At 36.8% G+C, this 19,190-nt stretch overlaps 1 protein-coding gene across 19 annotated transcripts in view; it reads right to left on the bottom strand.

The window, feature by feature from the left end:
* EFCAB3 (EF-hand calcium binding domain 3) overlaps positions 1 to 19,190 on the bottom strand; it is a 722,802-nt gene that overhangs the window by 144,861 nt on the left and 558,751 nt on the right. For 17 of the 19 annotated variants that reach the window (XR_008916397.1, XR_008916396.1, XR_008916398.1 and 14 more), the window contains 4 exons: positions 15,345 to 15,398; positions 13,133 to 13,240; positions 10,548 to 10,601; positions 8,981 to 9,082 (listed from right to left, as the gene is read on the bottom strand). The exons of 1 other annotated variant lie outside the window; for it this stretch is intronic. Coding sequence is in view for 15 of the 18 variants with exons in the window: in XM_056817026.1 (XP_056673004.1) it covers positions 8,981 to 9,082; positions 10,548 to 10,601; positions 13,133 to 13,240; positions 15,345 to 15,398 (318 nt within the window). In the remaining 3 variants the exon portion in view is untranslated. Of the gene's footprint in view, positions 1 to 6,843; positions 7,039 to 8,980; positions 9,083 to 10,547; positions 10,602 to 13,132; positions 13,241 to 15,344; positions 15,399 to 19,190 lie in introns of those variants that run through there. One more of the 19 variants, XM_056817040.1, reaches the window with a different exon arrangement.

The following is a 19,190-nucleotide window of genomic DNA, read 5'->3' as shown; positions in this document are numbered from 1 at the left end:
GAGGCGGCTGACACATCAGTCAATTCACATGCATTTATTTATTTAATACTGTATTTCTATAGAGGGTGTTTTAGTAGCTCTATGCACATAATTTCTTTCTGTCTTAGTAGCTGGATTCCCAAGTATTTTATAATTCTCTGGAATACCACTTATTTTGTCTCTTCCTTTTTAATTTTGTTGGTAATATACATAAAGTTTGAAAATTTGTGTGGCTCTATTTTGTATTTTTCTACTTTGCTTGTAGCCCCCAGTAGTGAGAGCAGACTCCAGTAAAATCAGAGCCATCAGCCAGCTAGAGCCAGGCACATGGCTTGCTCCTCAGCATGAGAAATGCAAACTTTTCTCCTCCCCAAACACTGTATGTCCAAGCCAAGAAAATAATAATACAGGAGATGTGTGAAAAGAACATACGGTATTCCATACAAAGTTGGGTCATTAATTGATATGCAGACATGTGATTTATTATCCTATAGAAAACACTGCTTAGAGCCACTAAGGTAACCTACATCCATTATTTACATCTTTCCATTACTAACCACAATCTTTCCATTACTAACCACTGTTCCTGCAAAAGGCTTACCTGGTCACCATTTAGCCTATGTCATATTCCCTATAAACATCAACACCTCCCTCAAAAAAATTGCCATTGGCCACTTGATTCCCACCAGTCCTCTTGAGTCCATCTGCATTCTTACCTCTCAGGATCCCCAACCAGGTGGTCCTCGTCATGCCTGCATTTGCTGAACTTGTTTCAATTAATTTTTTGTTGAATCTTGATGGTTCTCTAAATAAATTTTCATATCAATTGTAAACACTGGTAATTTTTTCCTATTCTGTGTACTTATTCATTTTTTTAATTGCAAAAGTAGAATTACATTGTAATCTGTGGAACTACAAGAAATAATAAAAGTGATGGATTTTCTTGACTTGTGATTTTATAGTGAAAGGCCATCTATTTCTAATTCAACTATAGCCCTATTTGTTGCCAAGAAAGAACACATCCTTTTATTTTTATTTTTTAAAATCCCTTACCTTTTGTCTTAGAATCAATATTGGGTATTGGTTCTTTTTTTTAAACAATATTTTATTTGATCATTTCCAAACATTATTCATTAGAGACAAAGATCATTTTCTTTTCCTCCCCCCGCTCCACCTCTCCCATAGCCGACTTGCAATTCCACTGGGTATCACGTGTTCTTGATTCGAACCCATTTCATGTTGTTGGTATTTGCATTAGAGTGTTCATTTAGAGTCTCTTCTCAGACATGTTCCCTCAACCCCTGTAGTCAAGCAGTTGCTTTTCCTTGGTGTATCTACTCCCACAGTTTGTCCTCTGCTAGTGGATAGTGTTTTTCTCCTAGATCCCTGCAGATTGTTCTGGGACATTGCATTGCCACTAATGGAGAAGTCCATTACGTTCGATTGTACCACAGTGTATCAGTCCCTGTGTACAATGTTTTCCTGGTTTTGCTCCTCTCGCTCTGCATCACTTCCTGGAGGTCGTTCCAGTTCCCAGGGAATTCCTCCACTTTATTATTCCTTTTAGCACAATAGTATTCCATCACCAACATATACCACAATTTGTTCAGCCATTCTACAATTGAAGGGTATCCCCTCATTTTCCAGTTTTTGGCCACCACAAAGAGTGTAGCTATGAATATTCTTGTACAAGTCTTTTTCCTTATTATCTCTTTGGGGTACACACCCAGCAGAGCTATTGGGTATTGGTTCTAAGGTAGAAGAGTGGTAAGGGCTAGACAATAGGGGTTAAGTGACTTGCCCAGGGTCATGCAGCTAGGGCAGTCTGAGGCCAGATTTGAATGTAGGTCCTCCCTTCTCTGAGCTGGACTTTCAATCCACTGAGTCACCCAGCTGCCCCCTAGAACACATCCTTTTAAACAGAAATGCTTCTCTAGTGAGAGTCTCATTAAAAGAGATGCTTAAATATGTTCAAAGGTACCTATTTGAGAATTTTCTCTCTTGCTGCAGATGGCAGAGTGCTAACTTTTAGCTTGAGATTTGGGTTTCAATGATGCCTTATTTGATTATAAGCTTTGTGACCTCAAAGAAAACATTTAACCTCTATGGGTCTCAGTTTCATTATCTATAAAACGAGGTTAGATCTGATGACCACTAAGATCTCTTCTAGCTCCAAATATATTAGCAACACATCCATGCTTCCATTATGACTATTGTCCTCCTCCCAGAAATTTTCAAAGGGGTAACCGGTCAATGTGCTGGGAGTTTCTCTTCTCTGTCTTCATATTGTGAGCACTGGACCACTCTGCTTACAGATTTAATAACCTCTAAAACTTGACACATGATCACCATATTTTGCTCCTTTTTTTCAAAGTTCCCCATTAATTTTATACTATTGCTTGGTAACACCCATCCATACACCCCTCTATTCTCTTCTGTATGATAAAAAATGTTCAATTTTGAGGATTCATGTATTCCAAAACTGACTAGAAGCATAAGAGTGTGACCAAATGTTAGTTTTAAAAGACTTATTTTTATGAGAAATGTTGTACAATAAAATGAGCTTTATATTTCTCCCAGGTGACCTAGCCTAGCTCCTCTTTAACTGTGGGAAGAACTGCTCCTTCTTTATTCTTTGTCCTAGATATACACACTCAGGGACAGGTTCTATAGTCTTATGACATAAAGGCATGTCATGATGTGTTTCATGCATATTCCTCATCTACTAGGTCTTCCCTTTGTGTGTGGTCTAGACAAACTCTTGAGTGGTTATAGAGGTCTTCCAGGAGGCTCAGCAATATTTCAGGTTTTGATGCAACCATGAAAATGTTGTCCCTCAAGACCATTATCTGTAGGATGAAAGCATCCACCAAGAAATCCTGTCCAACTTCAACCCTTTACCAGATCTTCTTTTATCATGGTGCTGAATACCATAGTGATGATACCTATGCTGGTTTTCTGACTCAGGTGCTCTGTTTGTATGAGGAGAGGCTCATTGAACAAGTTTATTTCTTCAAGGAATCTTGCTTGCTGTTACTATAAGGATGGAGATAACACATTGGGAAAAGAGATCCCAACATATTACTTTGTTCTGCTGAATCAAATACTTTTTAATAATCAGGAAATAAGCAAAATGGGATCTTATGTTTTCTCCATCTTTCAACAAACTACAAAATGATCAACTCATGTAGTCCGTTGTTGAATATCTCTTGAAGTCATCTGTTTGCTCCTCTCTAACACTCTCATCAAGGATGTTCTTGGATTATGTAGGGAAGACTCATGAAAATATTTTATATTGGTGGAAGAATAGGCACATGGGACAGTGACTGCTTTTGTCTTCTCAGTCATCTTTTTGTTTAGCATTAATAAGATCCCATATTTTTCCCTTCATGTTTTCCTATTTCAGACATGTTTCCAATAAAGTTACCCATATTGACCAAAGCCTTATTATGATAGATTAATGCTATTAAAGCTTAAAATTGGGGCAGCTGGGATGCTCAATGGGTTGAGAGTCAGGCCTAGAGATGGGAGGTCCTAGGTTCAAATATGGCCTCAGACACTTCCCATCTATGTGATCCTGGGCAAGTCATTTAACCCCCATTACCTAGCCCTTACCACTCTTCTGCCTTAGAACCAATACACCGTATTGATTCCAAGATGGAAGGTAAGGGTTTTAATTTTAAAAAAAGCTTAAAATTACACAAAGTTTTTGAGACACCTATATATAATATCAGCACTGTCAGGCTTGTTTCTTCTTCAGGTCAAAGGTGTATCTTTGGACACTGGGTCCAGGTGGGCAGCTTTTTTCATTTTTGCCTTCTTTGAATGAGATTTTTATACCTTCTATGAACTTATACTGGTTTGTGATGTTTGAGTAAAAGTGTTCTCTTTCTATTTTCTGTGATGATTTATTAGTTTGTTATTGAAATCAATACAGACCTTTTCCATTTAGTTTTATTTATTGTTCTATTTTTTTGTCCTTTTTTGGGAGGGGAATGCTAGTTTTATTTTATTTGAAAATTTTATTTAATTAGATGATTTAGAATATTTTTCCATTACAAAATTTATGTTCTTTTCCTCCCCTCCCCCAAACCCTCCTGTAGCTGGTGCACATTTCCATTGGGTTTAACATGTGTCATTGATCAAGACCTATGTCCATATTATTAATATTTTTATTAGGGTGATCATTTAGAATCTACATTCCCAATCATATCCCCATTGACCCATGTGTTCAAACAGTTGTTTTTCTTCTGTGTTTCTATTCCCTTGGTTCTTCCTCTGAATTTCTTTTTCATAAGTCTCTCTGAATAGTTTTGGATCATTGCATTGCTACTGGTAGAGAAGTCCATTATGTTCGATTGTACCACAGTGTATCAGTCTCTGTGTTCTCCTGGTTCTGCTCCTTTCACTCTGCATCATTTCCTGGTTGTTCCAGTCTCCATGGAATTCCTTCACTTTATTGTTCCTTTTAGCACAATAGTATTCCATCACCAACATATACCATAATTTGTTTAGCCATTCCCCAATTGAAGGGCATCCCCTCATTTTCCATTTTTTTGCCATCACAAAGATCGCAGATATGAATATTCTTGTACAAGTCTTTTCCCTTATTTTCTCTTTGGGGTACAAACCCAGCAGTGATATGGCTGGATCAAAGGACAGACAGTCTTTTATCGCCCTTTGGGCATAGTTCCAAATTGCTCTCCAGAATGGTTGGATCAATTCACAACTCCACCAGCAATGAATTAGTGTCCCCACTTTGCCACATCCCCTCCAGAATTCATTACTTTCCTTTGCTGTCATGTTGGCCAATCTGCTAGGTGTGAGGTGATACCTCAGAGTTGTTTTGATTTGCATTTCTCTGATTATAAGAGATTTAGAACACTTTTTCATGTGCTTATTGATAGTTTTGATTTCTTTATCTGAAAATGGCCTATTCATGTCCCTTGCCTATTTATCAATTAGGGAATGGCTTGATTTTTTGTACAATTGATTTAACTCCTTATGAATCTGAGTTATTAGACCTTTGTCCGAAGTTTTTGTTATAAAGATTTTCCCCCAATATCTGCTACCCTTCTAATTTTTATTGCATTGGTTTTGTTTGTATAAAACCTTTTTAATTTAATGTAATCAAAATTATTTATTTTACATTTTTGTAATTTTTAAAAATTCTTGCTTGTTTTTGAAATCTTTCCTTTCCCAAAGATCTGACATGTATACTATTCTGTGTTCACCTAATTTACTTATGGTTTCCTTCTTTATGTTCAAGTCATTCACCCATTCTGAGTTTATCTTGGTGTAGGGTGTGAGATGTTGATCCAAACCTAATCTCTCTCACACTGTCTTCCAATTTTCCCAGCAGTTTTTATCAAATAGTGGGTTTTGGTTCCCAAAGCTGAGATCTTTAGGCTTATCATAGACTGTCTTGCTGAGGTCACTTACCCCAAGTCTATTCCCCTGATCTCCCTTCTGTCTCTTAGCCAGTAGCATATTATTTTAATGACCACTGCTTTATAGTATTTTTTGTCCTTAAATGCACTAGAGATTACTTCCTTCAGTGAGATTCCTTACAGAGTTTTTTTAGTTTTTCAACTTTTACCTTGTGTATTAATATCAATTAGTATCAATTCTAAGACAGAAGATCATCAAGGCCTAATCTATTGGAGTTAAGTGACTTGCCCAGGGTTTAGGAAGCTAAGAAGTGTCTGAAGCCAGATTTGAACCCAAGTTCTCTTGACTCCAGGAATGGTCCCCTATCCACTGTATTGCCTAGGTATCCCATTATAAAGTTTTATTAAAACAATTTTAAATTTAAACAAATACTCTGTACTTTAAGAGACAATATTCATTATAAATATATGCATGATCTCTTTCCATGAGATTTTACAAATGTTTACTAACTAAAATTAGTGTTGCCATTCTATACTAGTGTTGCCATATTTCTTCACTTGGCATATAAGCCAAACATTGACCATCAAAGGTATTTCCAAATTTCCTAATGAGGCATTAGATTTAGAGTAGTTAAACTTCTGGCTTTTAATTGCCATTTGAATCATTTTTGATGCGTATTTTTTCATTTTCATTGTTATTTTCCTGTATAATAATTCAGGATTGAACTGTTTGAATTCTATGCCATAACTTTCTCACTAATGAGCTCTTTATTTTTCTACTTTATATATTCTTGATATTTCAAGAGTCATCTTCAGAGTATTATAACAAGAAGATATCACATATTTGTATATTCTGATCTTTTTTCTTGATATGATTGGGTTTACTGTTTAAAGCTGTTCCAGTGATTATTTTTATATCAATCATATCTTTTTTAATGCAGAAAATATAATATTTCAATTTTTTTGCTTGCTAACCTTACACATATGAATTTCTTCTTCAAAGATCTGCTCCTGATATAAAATCAAGAAGCTTCTGTACTGTCTACAAATTTCAGGTGTCTATTTTTTCCTTATTCTAAATATTTATCCTAAGTTCTAGAATAAGGGATGATTTCATGTTCCATGTAAACAGGTTTCTTGTTTCCTTTGGCTGTATGATTAGTGAACTCCACACAATTGTTCTTTGCCTCTTCAAGGCATTTAGCTATTGTATGACTATGACTGATTTAGTTTTAAAGTAGTTTTCAAATATTAAGACATTTTAGACTAATCAATTCTGAGAAGCAAGTGCTATTATTGTTTCCATTTTAAAGGTGAAGAAACTAAGTTTGGGAGAGGTACAGTGACTTGTCCAGGGTCACACAGCTGGAAAATTTCTGATACCTATTTTCAACTCAGCTCTTTTTGAGTTTACACATAACACTTGATCCACAATACCACTTCATTACCTATAGTGCATTTGGTGCTGTATTACCTTTTATTTCATCAAAGTGATCCAGCTCTTTCATGTCGGTATGATAGGAGAAGTTCTATCTGGTGGAGAGACTTCTGATCACTTCAACATCTCCAATGGCGTGAAACAAGGCTGCGTCCTCAATCCGGTGCTATTCAACCTATTCTTCACCCAAGTATTATGACATGCTGTGATGGATCTAGACCTGGGCGTCTACATCAAATACTGACTGGATGGCTTACTATTCGACCTTCGCCACCTGACCGCAAAAACAAAGACAACAGAGAGACTCATCCTGGAAGCTCTCTTCACAGATGACTGTGCTCTCATGGCCCACCAAGAAAATCATCTCCAAACCATTGTGGACAAGTTCTCTACCTCAACAAAACTGTTTGGCCTGACTATCAGCCTCAGCAAAACAGAGGTGCTGCTCCAACCTGCACCAGGGAGGCCAACTAACCAGCCGTGCATTACAATCGCTGGCACACAGCTTTCTAACGTCAACACTTTCAAGTACCTGGGCAGCACCATCGCTAACCACGAGATTAATGCCAGGATCCAAAAGGCCAGCCAGGCACTCGGGCGGCTGCACTCCAAAGTCCTCCAACACAGCGGTGCAAGCACTGCGACGAAGCTCAAAGTGTATAATGCAGTGGTCCTCAGCTCGCTCTTGTATGGTTGTGAGACGTGGACACTGTACCGGAAGCACATGAAGCAGTTGGAGCAATTCCACCAACGTTCTCTCTGGTCAATCATGAGGATCCGATGGCAGGACTGAATCACCAACCAGGAAGTCCTCGACAGAACCAACTCCACCAGCATCGAAGTAATGGTCCTCAAAACCCAGCTACGATGGTCTGGACACGTCATCTGCATGGACCCACAGCGAATACCAAGACAGGTATTCTATAGTGAACTGTCAGCTGGACTCAGGAAACAAGGCCGACCAAAGAAAAGATACAAGGATCAGCTAAAGTCCAAATTGAAGTGGGCTGGCATTACACCAAAGCAACTAGAACTTGCTGTCTCTGACAGAAGCAGCTGGTGTATCTACATCAGTCATGCTGCCACCACCTTTGAAGATGAACGACGTCGATGTCTTGCCGCTGCGCATGAACGCCAACACCAGGCCACAACCGCACCTCCCATAACAACTGGCGTCCCAAGACCCATATGCAACAAATTTAGCGCCTCAGTCTTTGGACTTCAAAGCCACATGAGGGTACATCAATAGATGATAATACACAAAGACAATCGTCATTCTCGGCTTCCGAGAGACTACTACTACTACTACTTTTTATTTCATTTGTTCGCAAATGCCCATATCTACAATACTTAACTGCATTTAAGATGGTAGAGAAACAAAGATTCTTCAGGTATTACCCCAGAAGAGTAATAATAAAATTGTGATTTGGATCTTAGTCCTTGATTTATTCCCAGTCAGGCCCTTCTTTCTATTTATAACAAAGTTCCTCTTAGGAGGAGTCTGAGATGCCTTTTAACACTAGGCCAGGCAAGATTTAGACAAACTAGGAAACATTGTGAATTCTCATATAGAAAGGAGACCGTTTACTGATTATTTTCTGGTTAGCCAGAGTGGCAGAGTTTAGTCTTGCCTTCTTCCCACAGTCTAGTATATGACAGGAGCTTGCTGCTTATATTTCTGGGGAAGGAGGTGGTAACACTGAAACATCATAGGGAGTGTGGTGTCCTGTCATGGGGAATCCTCCTCTATCCCACTGCCTGAGAGCAATTTTGGCTACCAGTTTCCTGTCATACTCCTTCACCTCTTTTAATCCCTAGTCCTGAGCCCCTTTGCTAGCCCACTTGGGGTAATAAAATGACTTACCATTAAAGGCAATATTGGGTCATTTTTCTATCACTCCTTCACTCTTCTTTCTTCTAGCTTCCCCTACCCATTTCCTTTGCTTTTATTTTAGTCTATTATTTCTTTTCATTTCATATCCTCCCCTTTCTCTTGATCATTTCTAAGGCATCTAAGTTGCAAAAGTGGTATGGTTTTTCACTAATTGCCCTCAGATTGAAGAACTCCAGCCTAGGGAGAAATGAGAAGCTTCTTTCTTTATATAGTATCAGACATTTTCATGCCAGCAAGCCTAGTTCCCCTGATAGCCACAGTGTAATCTGAAACACTCACCACCAACTGGGAGGTGTTCCAGGAGATCTTTCTGTTCCTCTTCTGTGAGTTTGATCCCCATGTCCTTCAGGAAGCCTTCCAAGTTTTGAACATCAACGTTTTCTATTTATAAAAGATGAGAATAGTGAATGATGTGAACATGAGGTATATATGTTGACTCCAGAGTGTGAAAGGTAGTACCTATTCCTGTGTCCCATCACCTCCAAATTTCACAGGAAGAACAGAGTTAGCCATTGAGATGAACCCAATCATGGTGGGAAAATCACTTATGAATTCAGAAATAGAAATTACATCTTTTTGGCTCAGGGAACTAGATTGAAAAGTCTTAAACTGAAGAATACTAAAGGAGTATTAGGTCTTTGTCTGGTCAACAGTGGCAAAATCTATGGTAACTTACCCTACATGGTCTGACTGATAAGTGGTTTTGACTCACCAAAATGCCTTCCTACAAAATTTTAATTCTAGACTTGAAGACTTAGAATCTGTTATGTCTAAATAAGAGGAAAAGTGAAACAGGAACAGAGAGATTACATTCTAGCAAATTGAAGACTTGCTACAAAGAGCCTGGAGAGTTTTAGCAAATCTACAAGGAGATTTAAATAGAGAAATCATCATGTAACACATTCATCTACAAAAGGTACTTTCATAGTTGTTATCCTGTGCTTCTGACTCTCATTACCCCTCTCTTCCAGATCCCCATACCCAATCATTTGTCTAATATCGGCATTTCTCCTTTCATAACAACTCTCATATCTACTCACTTTTCTCACTACTCACCCCCCCCCATCCTTAGCTGAAGTTATCCTCCATTTCTGCTTTGAAGAAACTCTGTAATTGCCTCTAATCTGTTTCCTAGAATCAAGAGCCTCTTCCCTCTCCAATTTATCTTCCCCAAAGTAGCTTAAATGATAGTTTCCAAGCACAGATCTATTGGCCATATTTCTCAATAGATCACCATTTCTGTATTTTCCTGAATCAAACACATGAACTCCTCTCTGCTCACTTTTCCTGCCTATTTCTGTTGAATCCTGTTTCTATATTATATTATAGGCTGTTTATCATTCTTTCTTTACATATACTACAGAGTCCCTTTCTTCCTTTTGAGATGAAACAGAATTTCTGTTTTCTCTGAGAAGGTTTTCCTAATTCGCCAAGCGGCAGAGACCCCCCCCCCCCACCATTATGTTGTATTTAGTCTGTATATATTTATATATGTATATGTTGTCTTTCCAGCAGAAAGCATTGTGAGCTGGTACTTTTTCATTGTTTTTGTGTTTGTATCTCCAGTGTTTAGAAGAAACATGGTGGGAACTTACTAAATGTTTGCCAATTGATTATGTCAGTGTATAAAGATGCAGAAATATTTGTAACATGTACTGTTAGAGAACTTCATGAGAGGGACATAATTTGACCCACAATGACACAGATAGTATGTGTCAGAGGGAGAACTTCATTCCTGGTCTTCTTGACTCTTAAAGCTCTATTTCTATCCACTCTGCCATGCTTCCGCTTATGGATTCATGTGAAAAATATTGAGATATCACCTGACTTTTCACTTCTAACTCACCTTGAATATTTTTTGCATTATCGATGACTTCTTTGAGTTTTACCTTTCCATCATCTATAAGAGAAGCCACATGTTAGAAGGAGATCTGGTGAAAAAAACAAACCTTGCCAAAAAAGCATTTTATTATATTCTGAGATAAGCCAGAGAAATTGAACAGTTTTCTCTGCAATCAGTTAATCATTTTGGGATTTTATCTCATTTTCTCTACAGATTAATTCACAAGAAAAAGCTGAGGAATGAAGAAAGCTCTCAATCTATAAACTGAGGATAATAATAGTAATAATGATAGTCAACATTTCTGTAGGGCTTTAAGTTTTGCCAAATACTTCAAAAATATTAACTCATTTTATCCTCACAACAACCCTGGTTGTTATTATTACACGTAAGGAAAATGAGGTTGGGAGATGTTACATGGCTTGAGTTTCAAACTTAGTACATGTCTAAGATATTTAATTCTGATATTCTTGACTCTGTGTCCAGTCCTATATACCACAGTCACTCAGAGAGCTTCCTTTCTCCTTGCTATTGACTATGAGAAGGACTTGCAATCAGACATTTTATTGTAGCATTGGAAAAGAATTGACACATTTATATCAATTAGTTTGAACTTTCTTCTCCAAAATGAAGGTCCCAGACTAGGTGATCTCCATATCCGTTCCTAACAAGAACATGATATGATTCTGTGGTCTAGGAAACTCCCATTTTTTTTGATAATACAAAGATAAGACGAGCTAGTTTTTTCTCTCAATGTTCTGAGTCTATTCTTGAATGTGTTTAATATTTTAATGTATCTTTGCATATTGACTTTGTCTAGTTAGCTATGAAAGGTATATTTTCTCTGAGGAAACATATAATTTTATCATAAAAATGTTAAGGTTAAATAGCATTTAAGGATTTTGGTGGAAATGTTTGGCTTCTTTTGGAGACCAATTCTTTTAATGGGCTAATTTCATTAAAAGCTCAGAAATCTAAACATTTAACTAAAAATAAGCTTTTGCTACTTAAAGCAAACATGATCAGTGACATTTATTCATGCCTTTAAAATGTATCTAGCACTTTATATAATTATCTCATTAAAATCTCATAAGAACCCTGTGAATTCAGTGTTATGGGTGTGGACTCCTTCAGTGTCATCCTCACTTCTGGCCTTTCTACTGTTTTTGTATCTAACCAATTGCCAAGACTTGTTCATTCTCTTTCTCCCTAGTTGCTTGCTTCTCTCCACCCACATTCAAATTGTGTATTTCCCGGTGTCAATTTAATTTAGATAAAGGATTCACATTTGTTATTTTGGCCAATAGCAACTCTCAAAAGTTGCCTAAGAAATGAGAAAGAGTTTAAAAAATGTGATGGAGGACATTCACAATGCCAGGGGCATGAAATCTTGAAATATTTGATATTCTTATCCTTTGACAGCTGATCAGAAGGGCTTAGCTGAGGATCTCATTTTCTTTTTCTGAAATCATGAATCTAAGCTGAGTGGCAGAATTTTTAAAAAATCTTTTCATTTGCATGCTAATTTTTAAATCGCTTGCAATATCTAAATCTTCCATTACCATGGTCAGATAGATATTTAAAGGCCATGATAGCAAATCATCAGTGGTCTAATGTAAAAGACCAATTAGGCAATGAGCATATGATGGAATCATTATGAGAAGTTTGGTCACTAGGTGGTGATGTTGATGATTTTTTTTTCCAGGCAAAAAGGAAGGTGGAAAAATAGACTTGGATAGGTATTGGCTTATAGTCTGATCAGGATTTTTGGACCAAGGACAACATAGAACTTTTAAAATAATAACAATGATCAGAATTTATAATACTTTAAGGTTTCCAACCCTGTACACTTAGAAATATATAAATATATAACATAAGTATATATATGTATATTTTTTTCTCAATTGATTTTTACCACAACATTATTTTTTTTTCAACCCTTACCTCCTGTCTAAGAATCAATACTGTGTATTGGTTCCAAGGTACAAAAGCAGTAAGGGCTGGATCATGGGAGTTAAGTGATTTGCCCAGGGTCACACAGGTAGGAAGTGTCTAAGGTCATATTTGAACACAGGACTTCCCATCTCTAGGTCTGGCTCTCTATTCACTGAGTCATCCAGTTGGCCCATTATCACAATTTTATGTAGCAGACACTATTACAATCCCTTATTGTATGGATGAGAAAACAAAGATTAAGTGGGGACAGTGATTTGCTTTGGAGCATACTAGTTAGTATCTAACGAAGTTTTGAGCTCAGATTTTCTTGACTACAAATTCAGTGTTAGATTTCACCTGCCTGGTGAGAATTTCCTGATGACAGTCACATTGGACTCAACTCTTTAAAGATGACCACTAGGCTACTCAAGAGGGAGTAAAGAATCTTCTATTATTGTGTGTGTGGTAAGTGGCATTTTGGGAAATCTGTGATTTGAAGGTTCAGTCAGAGATAATATTCCTTCATACATTATGATGGACTTTCTTTATTGGAATTGCTATCTTTTCATGTGAATTCAGTAAGTATACTTATAAACATTCTCAGACAGGCAATCAAAGTTTTTCCAAACCTATATATAGGCATAAGAAATGCTCACCATCAACAGGCAGGTTACTCAATAGCTCCTCAATTTCTTTATCTGTAAGTTTGACCCCCAGGTTTCCCAGAACCTTGTCCAGTTTGCTAACATCAACATTTGCTCCTTCTGAAAGAATAAAATTGAAGAACATAATTATTGAAGCATTCATTAAACCCTTACTTTGTGTTATTCACTGTGCTAAATTGTGGGGATATGAGGCCAACTCCAGTCAAGAAGCATTTCTTAAGTCCTTCCTTTGTGCAAGGCACTTTGTTAAGTGCTGGATGTAAAAAGACAAATCAAAAGTACTGTGTCTGCCCTGGAGCAGCTCACAGACTAATGAGGGAAACAAATAAAATTATGAAATGGTGCCAGAGTCACAAATCTTACAATGACTCTTTACAAAGAATTTCATGAGTGGATTTATTATTCCTAGCAGTTTGAGGGTGAGATAATACAAATAAAAATTCATATTTATAGAATACTTTTCAAATATTCTCTTGAAATGCTTTTTCAAAGGCACAGCAACGAAGATGACTTGTTCCTGTAATTGTGGCTAAGTGATTCTGGAGAAACTTTAAAAAAATAGTTTTATTTAATTGGGCAATTTAGAATGTTATTCCTTGGTTACAAGAATCATATTCTTTCCGTCCCTTCCCTCACCCCCTCACCATAATGGGATTGCAATTCCTCTGGGTTTTACATGTATCTTTGGTCAAAAACTTTTTTCATGTTGTTGATGTTTACACTAGGATGATCATTTGGAGTCTATATCCCCAATCATATCCTTATCAACCCATTTAATCAAGCAGTTGTTTTTCTTCTGTGTTTTTGCTCCCACTGTTTTTCCTCTGAATGTGGATAGTGTTTTTTCCCATAAATTGCTCTGAGTTGTTCAGGATCACTGCTTTGCCACTAATGGAGAAGTTCATTATATTCGATTGTACCACAGTGTATCAGTCTCTGTGTATAATATTCTCCTGGTTCTACTCCTTTCACTCTGTATTAATTCCAGTTCATATGGAATTCCTCCAGTTCATTATTCCTTTGAGCACAATAGTATTCCATTCCCAAACATACAATAATTTGTTCAGCCATTCCTCAATTGGAGGGCATCCCCTCATTTTTCCATTTTTTTTTGCCACTGCAAACAGTGCGATTATGGATATTCTTGTACAAGTATTCTTCTTGTATCTACAAGATATTATTATCTCTTTGAGATACAAACCCAGCAGTGTTATGGCTGGATCAGAGGGCAGACAGTCTTTTAGCACCCTTTGGGCATAGTTCCAAATTGCCCTCCAGAATGGATGGATCAATTCACAACTCCACCAGCAATGTCCCAACTTTGCAACATCTCCTCCAACATTCATTACTTTCTTTTACTGTCATGTTAGCCAATCTGCTAGGTGTGAGGTGATACTCAGAGATGTGTGATTTTCATCTCTCTAATTATAAGAGATTTAGAACATCTTTTCATGTGCTTATTGATAATTTTGATTTCTTTATCTGGAAATTGCTTATACATGTCCCTTGCCCATTTATCAATTGGGGAATGGCTTGTTTTTTTGTGCAATTGATTTAACTCTTTGTAAAATTGAGTAATTAGACGTTTGTCAGAGATTATTGTTATGAAGATTTCCCCCCCAATTTGTTTCTTCCCTTCTAATTTTGGTTGTTTTTGTTTGTACAAAATTTTTAATTTAATGTTTTTAATTAAATTTAATGTTATCAAAATTATTTATTTTACATTTTGTGATTTTTTTCAAACTCTTGCTTGGTCTTAAAAATCTTTCTTTTTCCCCAAATCTGACATGTATACTATTCTGCCTAGAGAAATTTCTAGAGCACCATGTAAAGAATGATTGATGAGATGGGACGTCCTAGGTTCAAATCTGGCCTCAGACACTTCCCAGCTGTGTGACCCTGGGCAAATCACTTGACCCCCATTGCCTAGCCCTTATCACTCTTCTGCCTTGGAGCCAATACACAGTATTGACTCCAAGATGGAAGGTAAGGGTTTAAAAAAAAATGATTGATGAAGCCTGATGGATTGTGAAAGGAGTTTGAAGTTCTCAATAGTTACAGAATCTGGTGAATTGCCTTCCCCAGGCTGACTGTACATAAAGAATTAGAGGTCATGAGGCAGAAGCCCTGAATCAGAAAATTAGAGGGATGATAGTAGTCACATTACAATCATTAAGAAGAAATAAAACAGTTTCTCACTCACTGTGAAGATTCTTCACAGCACGCATTACGTTCTTCCTATTCACTTTCCCATTGGCTGTAAAAAAAGGCACAATTCAGGTCACAGTGCAAGTAACAGAGAATTACAATAGTAACAGAAAGTTTGTCATTTTGTAAAGCTAGCCTGTAAACACTGTTCTATTCCTTCCTCCCACCAAATGAGAAGTGAAAAAAAGGAAAGTGATCTAAAGGAGATCAATCCATTCCTTTTTGAACATGGATGTTTCTGACTCTGTAGTAACTTAATCCACTCTTCTGAATGAAGGTTTATTGCAGACAACAGCTTTACTTCTACTTACTTCTAGCAGGTACTAGTTCATAAGCTTTTGTCTCAAGAACTATTTTAGAGGACATAGTAGAAGGCACTGGTCTGGAAACAGGCTGTTTTTTTAGTAGGTGAAGTTATAAATCTTTTTAATGTATAATTTTAGAAAGTATAAAAATTTAACACATGAGTTCCAACATTATGTTTCTTTGTGACTTTTTCTGAACTCCCTTTCTCTTTTGCATATTGTATGACTTCTTTCATTGATTCTGTTTTCATAATTTTATTCTTTTTTTCTTGCATCACAATTCCTACATCTTTCCCCCTATCCTTCAACCACTAATAAGAACCTTAGCTTATGATAAAAAAAAATAATGTCAAAAATATATTAAAAAACTGAGTACATGTGAAAATATGTGTCTTGTCTTTACATTTAGTCTAAAATTTCTCTGGTAAGAGTTCAGAATTTGATTCATCACCAGTCTTCTCATGTCATAATTCCAATGTAAAGTCTTTCACAGTTGCTTTTGTTTATCTTCTAATAATTTTAAAAATTGTTTTTTGGATTCTGCTCAGTCTTCTCAGGATCAATTAACACACACATACCCCACTTTAATCTCCCAGATTATTACCCTAAAAAGATTACATTCATAGAATTAAAACCTAAAGATCATCACCCATCACCATTCCCTTTTCCCTCTTAGCATATGTATACTGTTAGCCAAACACACAAGCACCATTATAAATCAGTCCTCTGAAACACAAGCTACTGATTCATTTCACTGGTTCAATATGTTTATGATAACCAGGCAACATCATCAAGGTGCCTTAATAAAACATAAGAAAATTGTAACTTGGAACTTGAGAAAATTCCTGATTTTGGTCTGCTTTAAGTTGCCCTCTAACCTTGTACCTAGCTACAAAATGTTTTGTTATCCATCTCCTAAGTAATTGTGATTGATTGTGAAAGCTGATCAAAAGCAACAATGATTCTCCTATCTGGTCATCCCATAGATCAGGAGGAACTAACCTCCAGATCACCCTATCCATGTCGTTCATCTCCATTTGTTGTGGCAACATGGTAAATGATCACAGAATATTGATTGAGTGATTTGTTAATGTGTAACACATCCAAATATTGTAGAAGATCATGGATATTGAAAAATGATTGTGTGCCATGTGTGCCAGAAAAATATGTACTCACTGAAGCTATAAAATAAATGCAAACCCCATGCAATGGCAGAACATCTGCATGACGCCTAAGCACAGGTCTGAGCACTCAGCTGTCTCTCATCTCTTCATTATTTGCCTGACTGCTCCCCCTAGTCAGAAGGACCCTCAACTTTGAGAGACCATGGGCTCAGCTCTCAAAATTTCAAGTGTATTTTTTCATTTTCATTGTTACTTACCTGTTTAATAATTTAGGATTGAACTATTTTAGTTCTTTGCCATAGCTTTCTCAGGATTGTGCTTTTGATTTTTTATCTTATATATTCTTTTTTTTAAATTTTATAATATTTTATTTGATCATTTCCAAGTATTATTCATTAAAGACAAAGATCATTTTCTTTTCCTCCCCCCACCCCCTGTAGCTGACGCGTGATTCCACTGGGTATTACATGTGTTCTTGATTTGAACCCATTGTTATGTTGTTAATATTTGCATTAGGGTTTCCTTTAGAGTCTCTCCTCTGTCATGTCCCCTCAACCGCTGTATTCAGGCAGTTGCTTTTCCTTGGTGTTTCTACTCCCATAGTTTATCCTATGCTTATGAATGGTGTTTTTTCTGCAGGATCCCTGCTGATTGTTCAGGGACATTACACCGCCACTAATGGAGAAGTCCATTACATTTGATTATACCACAGTGTATTAGTTTCTGTGTACAATGTTCTCCTGGTTCTGCTCCTCTCGCTCTGCATCACTTCCTGGAGGTCGTTCCAGTCTCCATGGAATTCCTTCACTTTATTATTCCTTTTAGCACAATAGTATTCCATCACCAACATATACCACAATTTGCTCAGCCATTCCCCAATTGATGAGCATCCCCTCGTTTTCCAGTTTTTGGCCACCACAAAGAGTGCAGCTATGAATATTTTTGTACAAGTCTTTTTGTCCATTATCTCTTTGGGGTACAGACCCAGCAGTGCTATGGCTGGGTCAAAGGGTAGATATTCTTTTGTCGCCCTTTGGGCATAGTTCCAAATTGCCCTCCAGAATGGTTGGATCAGTTCACAACTCCACCAGCAATGAATTAATGTCCCTACTTTGCCACATCCCCTCCAGCATTCATTACTTTCCTTTGCTATCATGCTAGCCAATCTGCTTGGTGTGAGGTGATACCTCAGAGTTGTTTTGATTTGCATCTCTCTGATTATAAGAGATTTAGAACACTTCTTCATGTGCTTATTAATAGTTTTGATTTCTTTATCTGAGAACTGTCTATCCATGTCCCTTGCCCATTTATCAATTGGAGAATGACTTGATTTTTTGTACAATTGATTTAGCTCTTTATAAATTTGAGTAATTAAACCTTTGTCAGAGGTTTCTATGAAGATTTTTTCCCAATTTGTTGTTTCCCTTCTGATTTTAGTTATATTGGTTTTGTTTGTACAAAAGCTTTTTAGTTTGATGTAGTCAAAATTATTTATTTTACATTTTGTGATTCTTTCTATGTCTTGCTTGGTTTTAAAGTCTTTCCCCTCCCAAAGGTCTGACATGTATACTATTCTGTGTTTACCCAATTTACTTATGGTTTCCTTCTTTATGTTTAAGTCATTCACCCATTTTGAATTTATCTTGGTGTAGGGTATGAGGTGTTGATCCAAACTTAATCTCTCTCACACTGTCTTCCAGTTTTCCCAGCAGTTTTTATCGAATAGTGGATTTTTGTCCCAAAAGCTGGGATCTTTGGGTTTATCGTATACTGTCTTGCTGAGGTCGCTTTCCCCCAGTCTATTCCACTGATCTTCCTTTCTGTTTCTTAGCCAGTACCAAATTGTTTTGATGACTGCTGCTTTGTAATATAGTTTAAGGTCTGGGACTGCAAGGCCCCCATCATATGTGTTTTTTTTTTCATTATTTCCCTGGATATCCTTGATCTTTTGTTATTCCAGATGAATTTTGTTATGGTTTTTTCTAAATCAGTAAAGAAATATTTTGGGAGTTCAATGGGTATGGCACTAAATAGATAAATAAGTTTGGGTAGGATGGTCATTTTTAGTATATTGGCTTGTCCTATCCATGAGCAGTTAATGTTTTTCCAATTGCTCAAGTCTAGTTTTAGTTGTGTGGCGAGTGTTTTGTAGTTGTGTTCACATAGTTCCTATGTTTGTCTTGGGAGATAGATTCCTAGGTATTTTATTTTGTCTAAGGTGATTTTGAATGGGATTTCTCTTTCTAGTTTTTGCTGCTGAGCTGTGTTGGAGATATATAGAAAAGCTGATGACTTATGTGGGTTTATTTTGTATCCTGCAACTTTGCTAAAGTTGTTGATTATTTCAATTAGCTTTTTGGTTGAATCTCTAGGATTCTTTAAGTAGATCATCATGTCATCTGCAAAGAGATA

The sequence above is a fragment of the Monodelphis domestica genome, chromosome 2 (assembly GCF_027887165.1).
Source record: "Monodelphis domestica isolate mMonDom1 chromosome 2, mMonDom1.pri, whole genome shotgun sequence".
Classification (NCBI taxonomy): Eukaryota; Metazoa; Chordata; class Mammalia; order Didelphimorphia; family Didelphidae; genus Monodelphis; species Monodelphis domestica.
The sequence above is the reverse complement of the archived record's forward strand: the minus strand, read 5'-3'. Positions and strand labels throughout refer to the sequence as shown.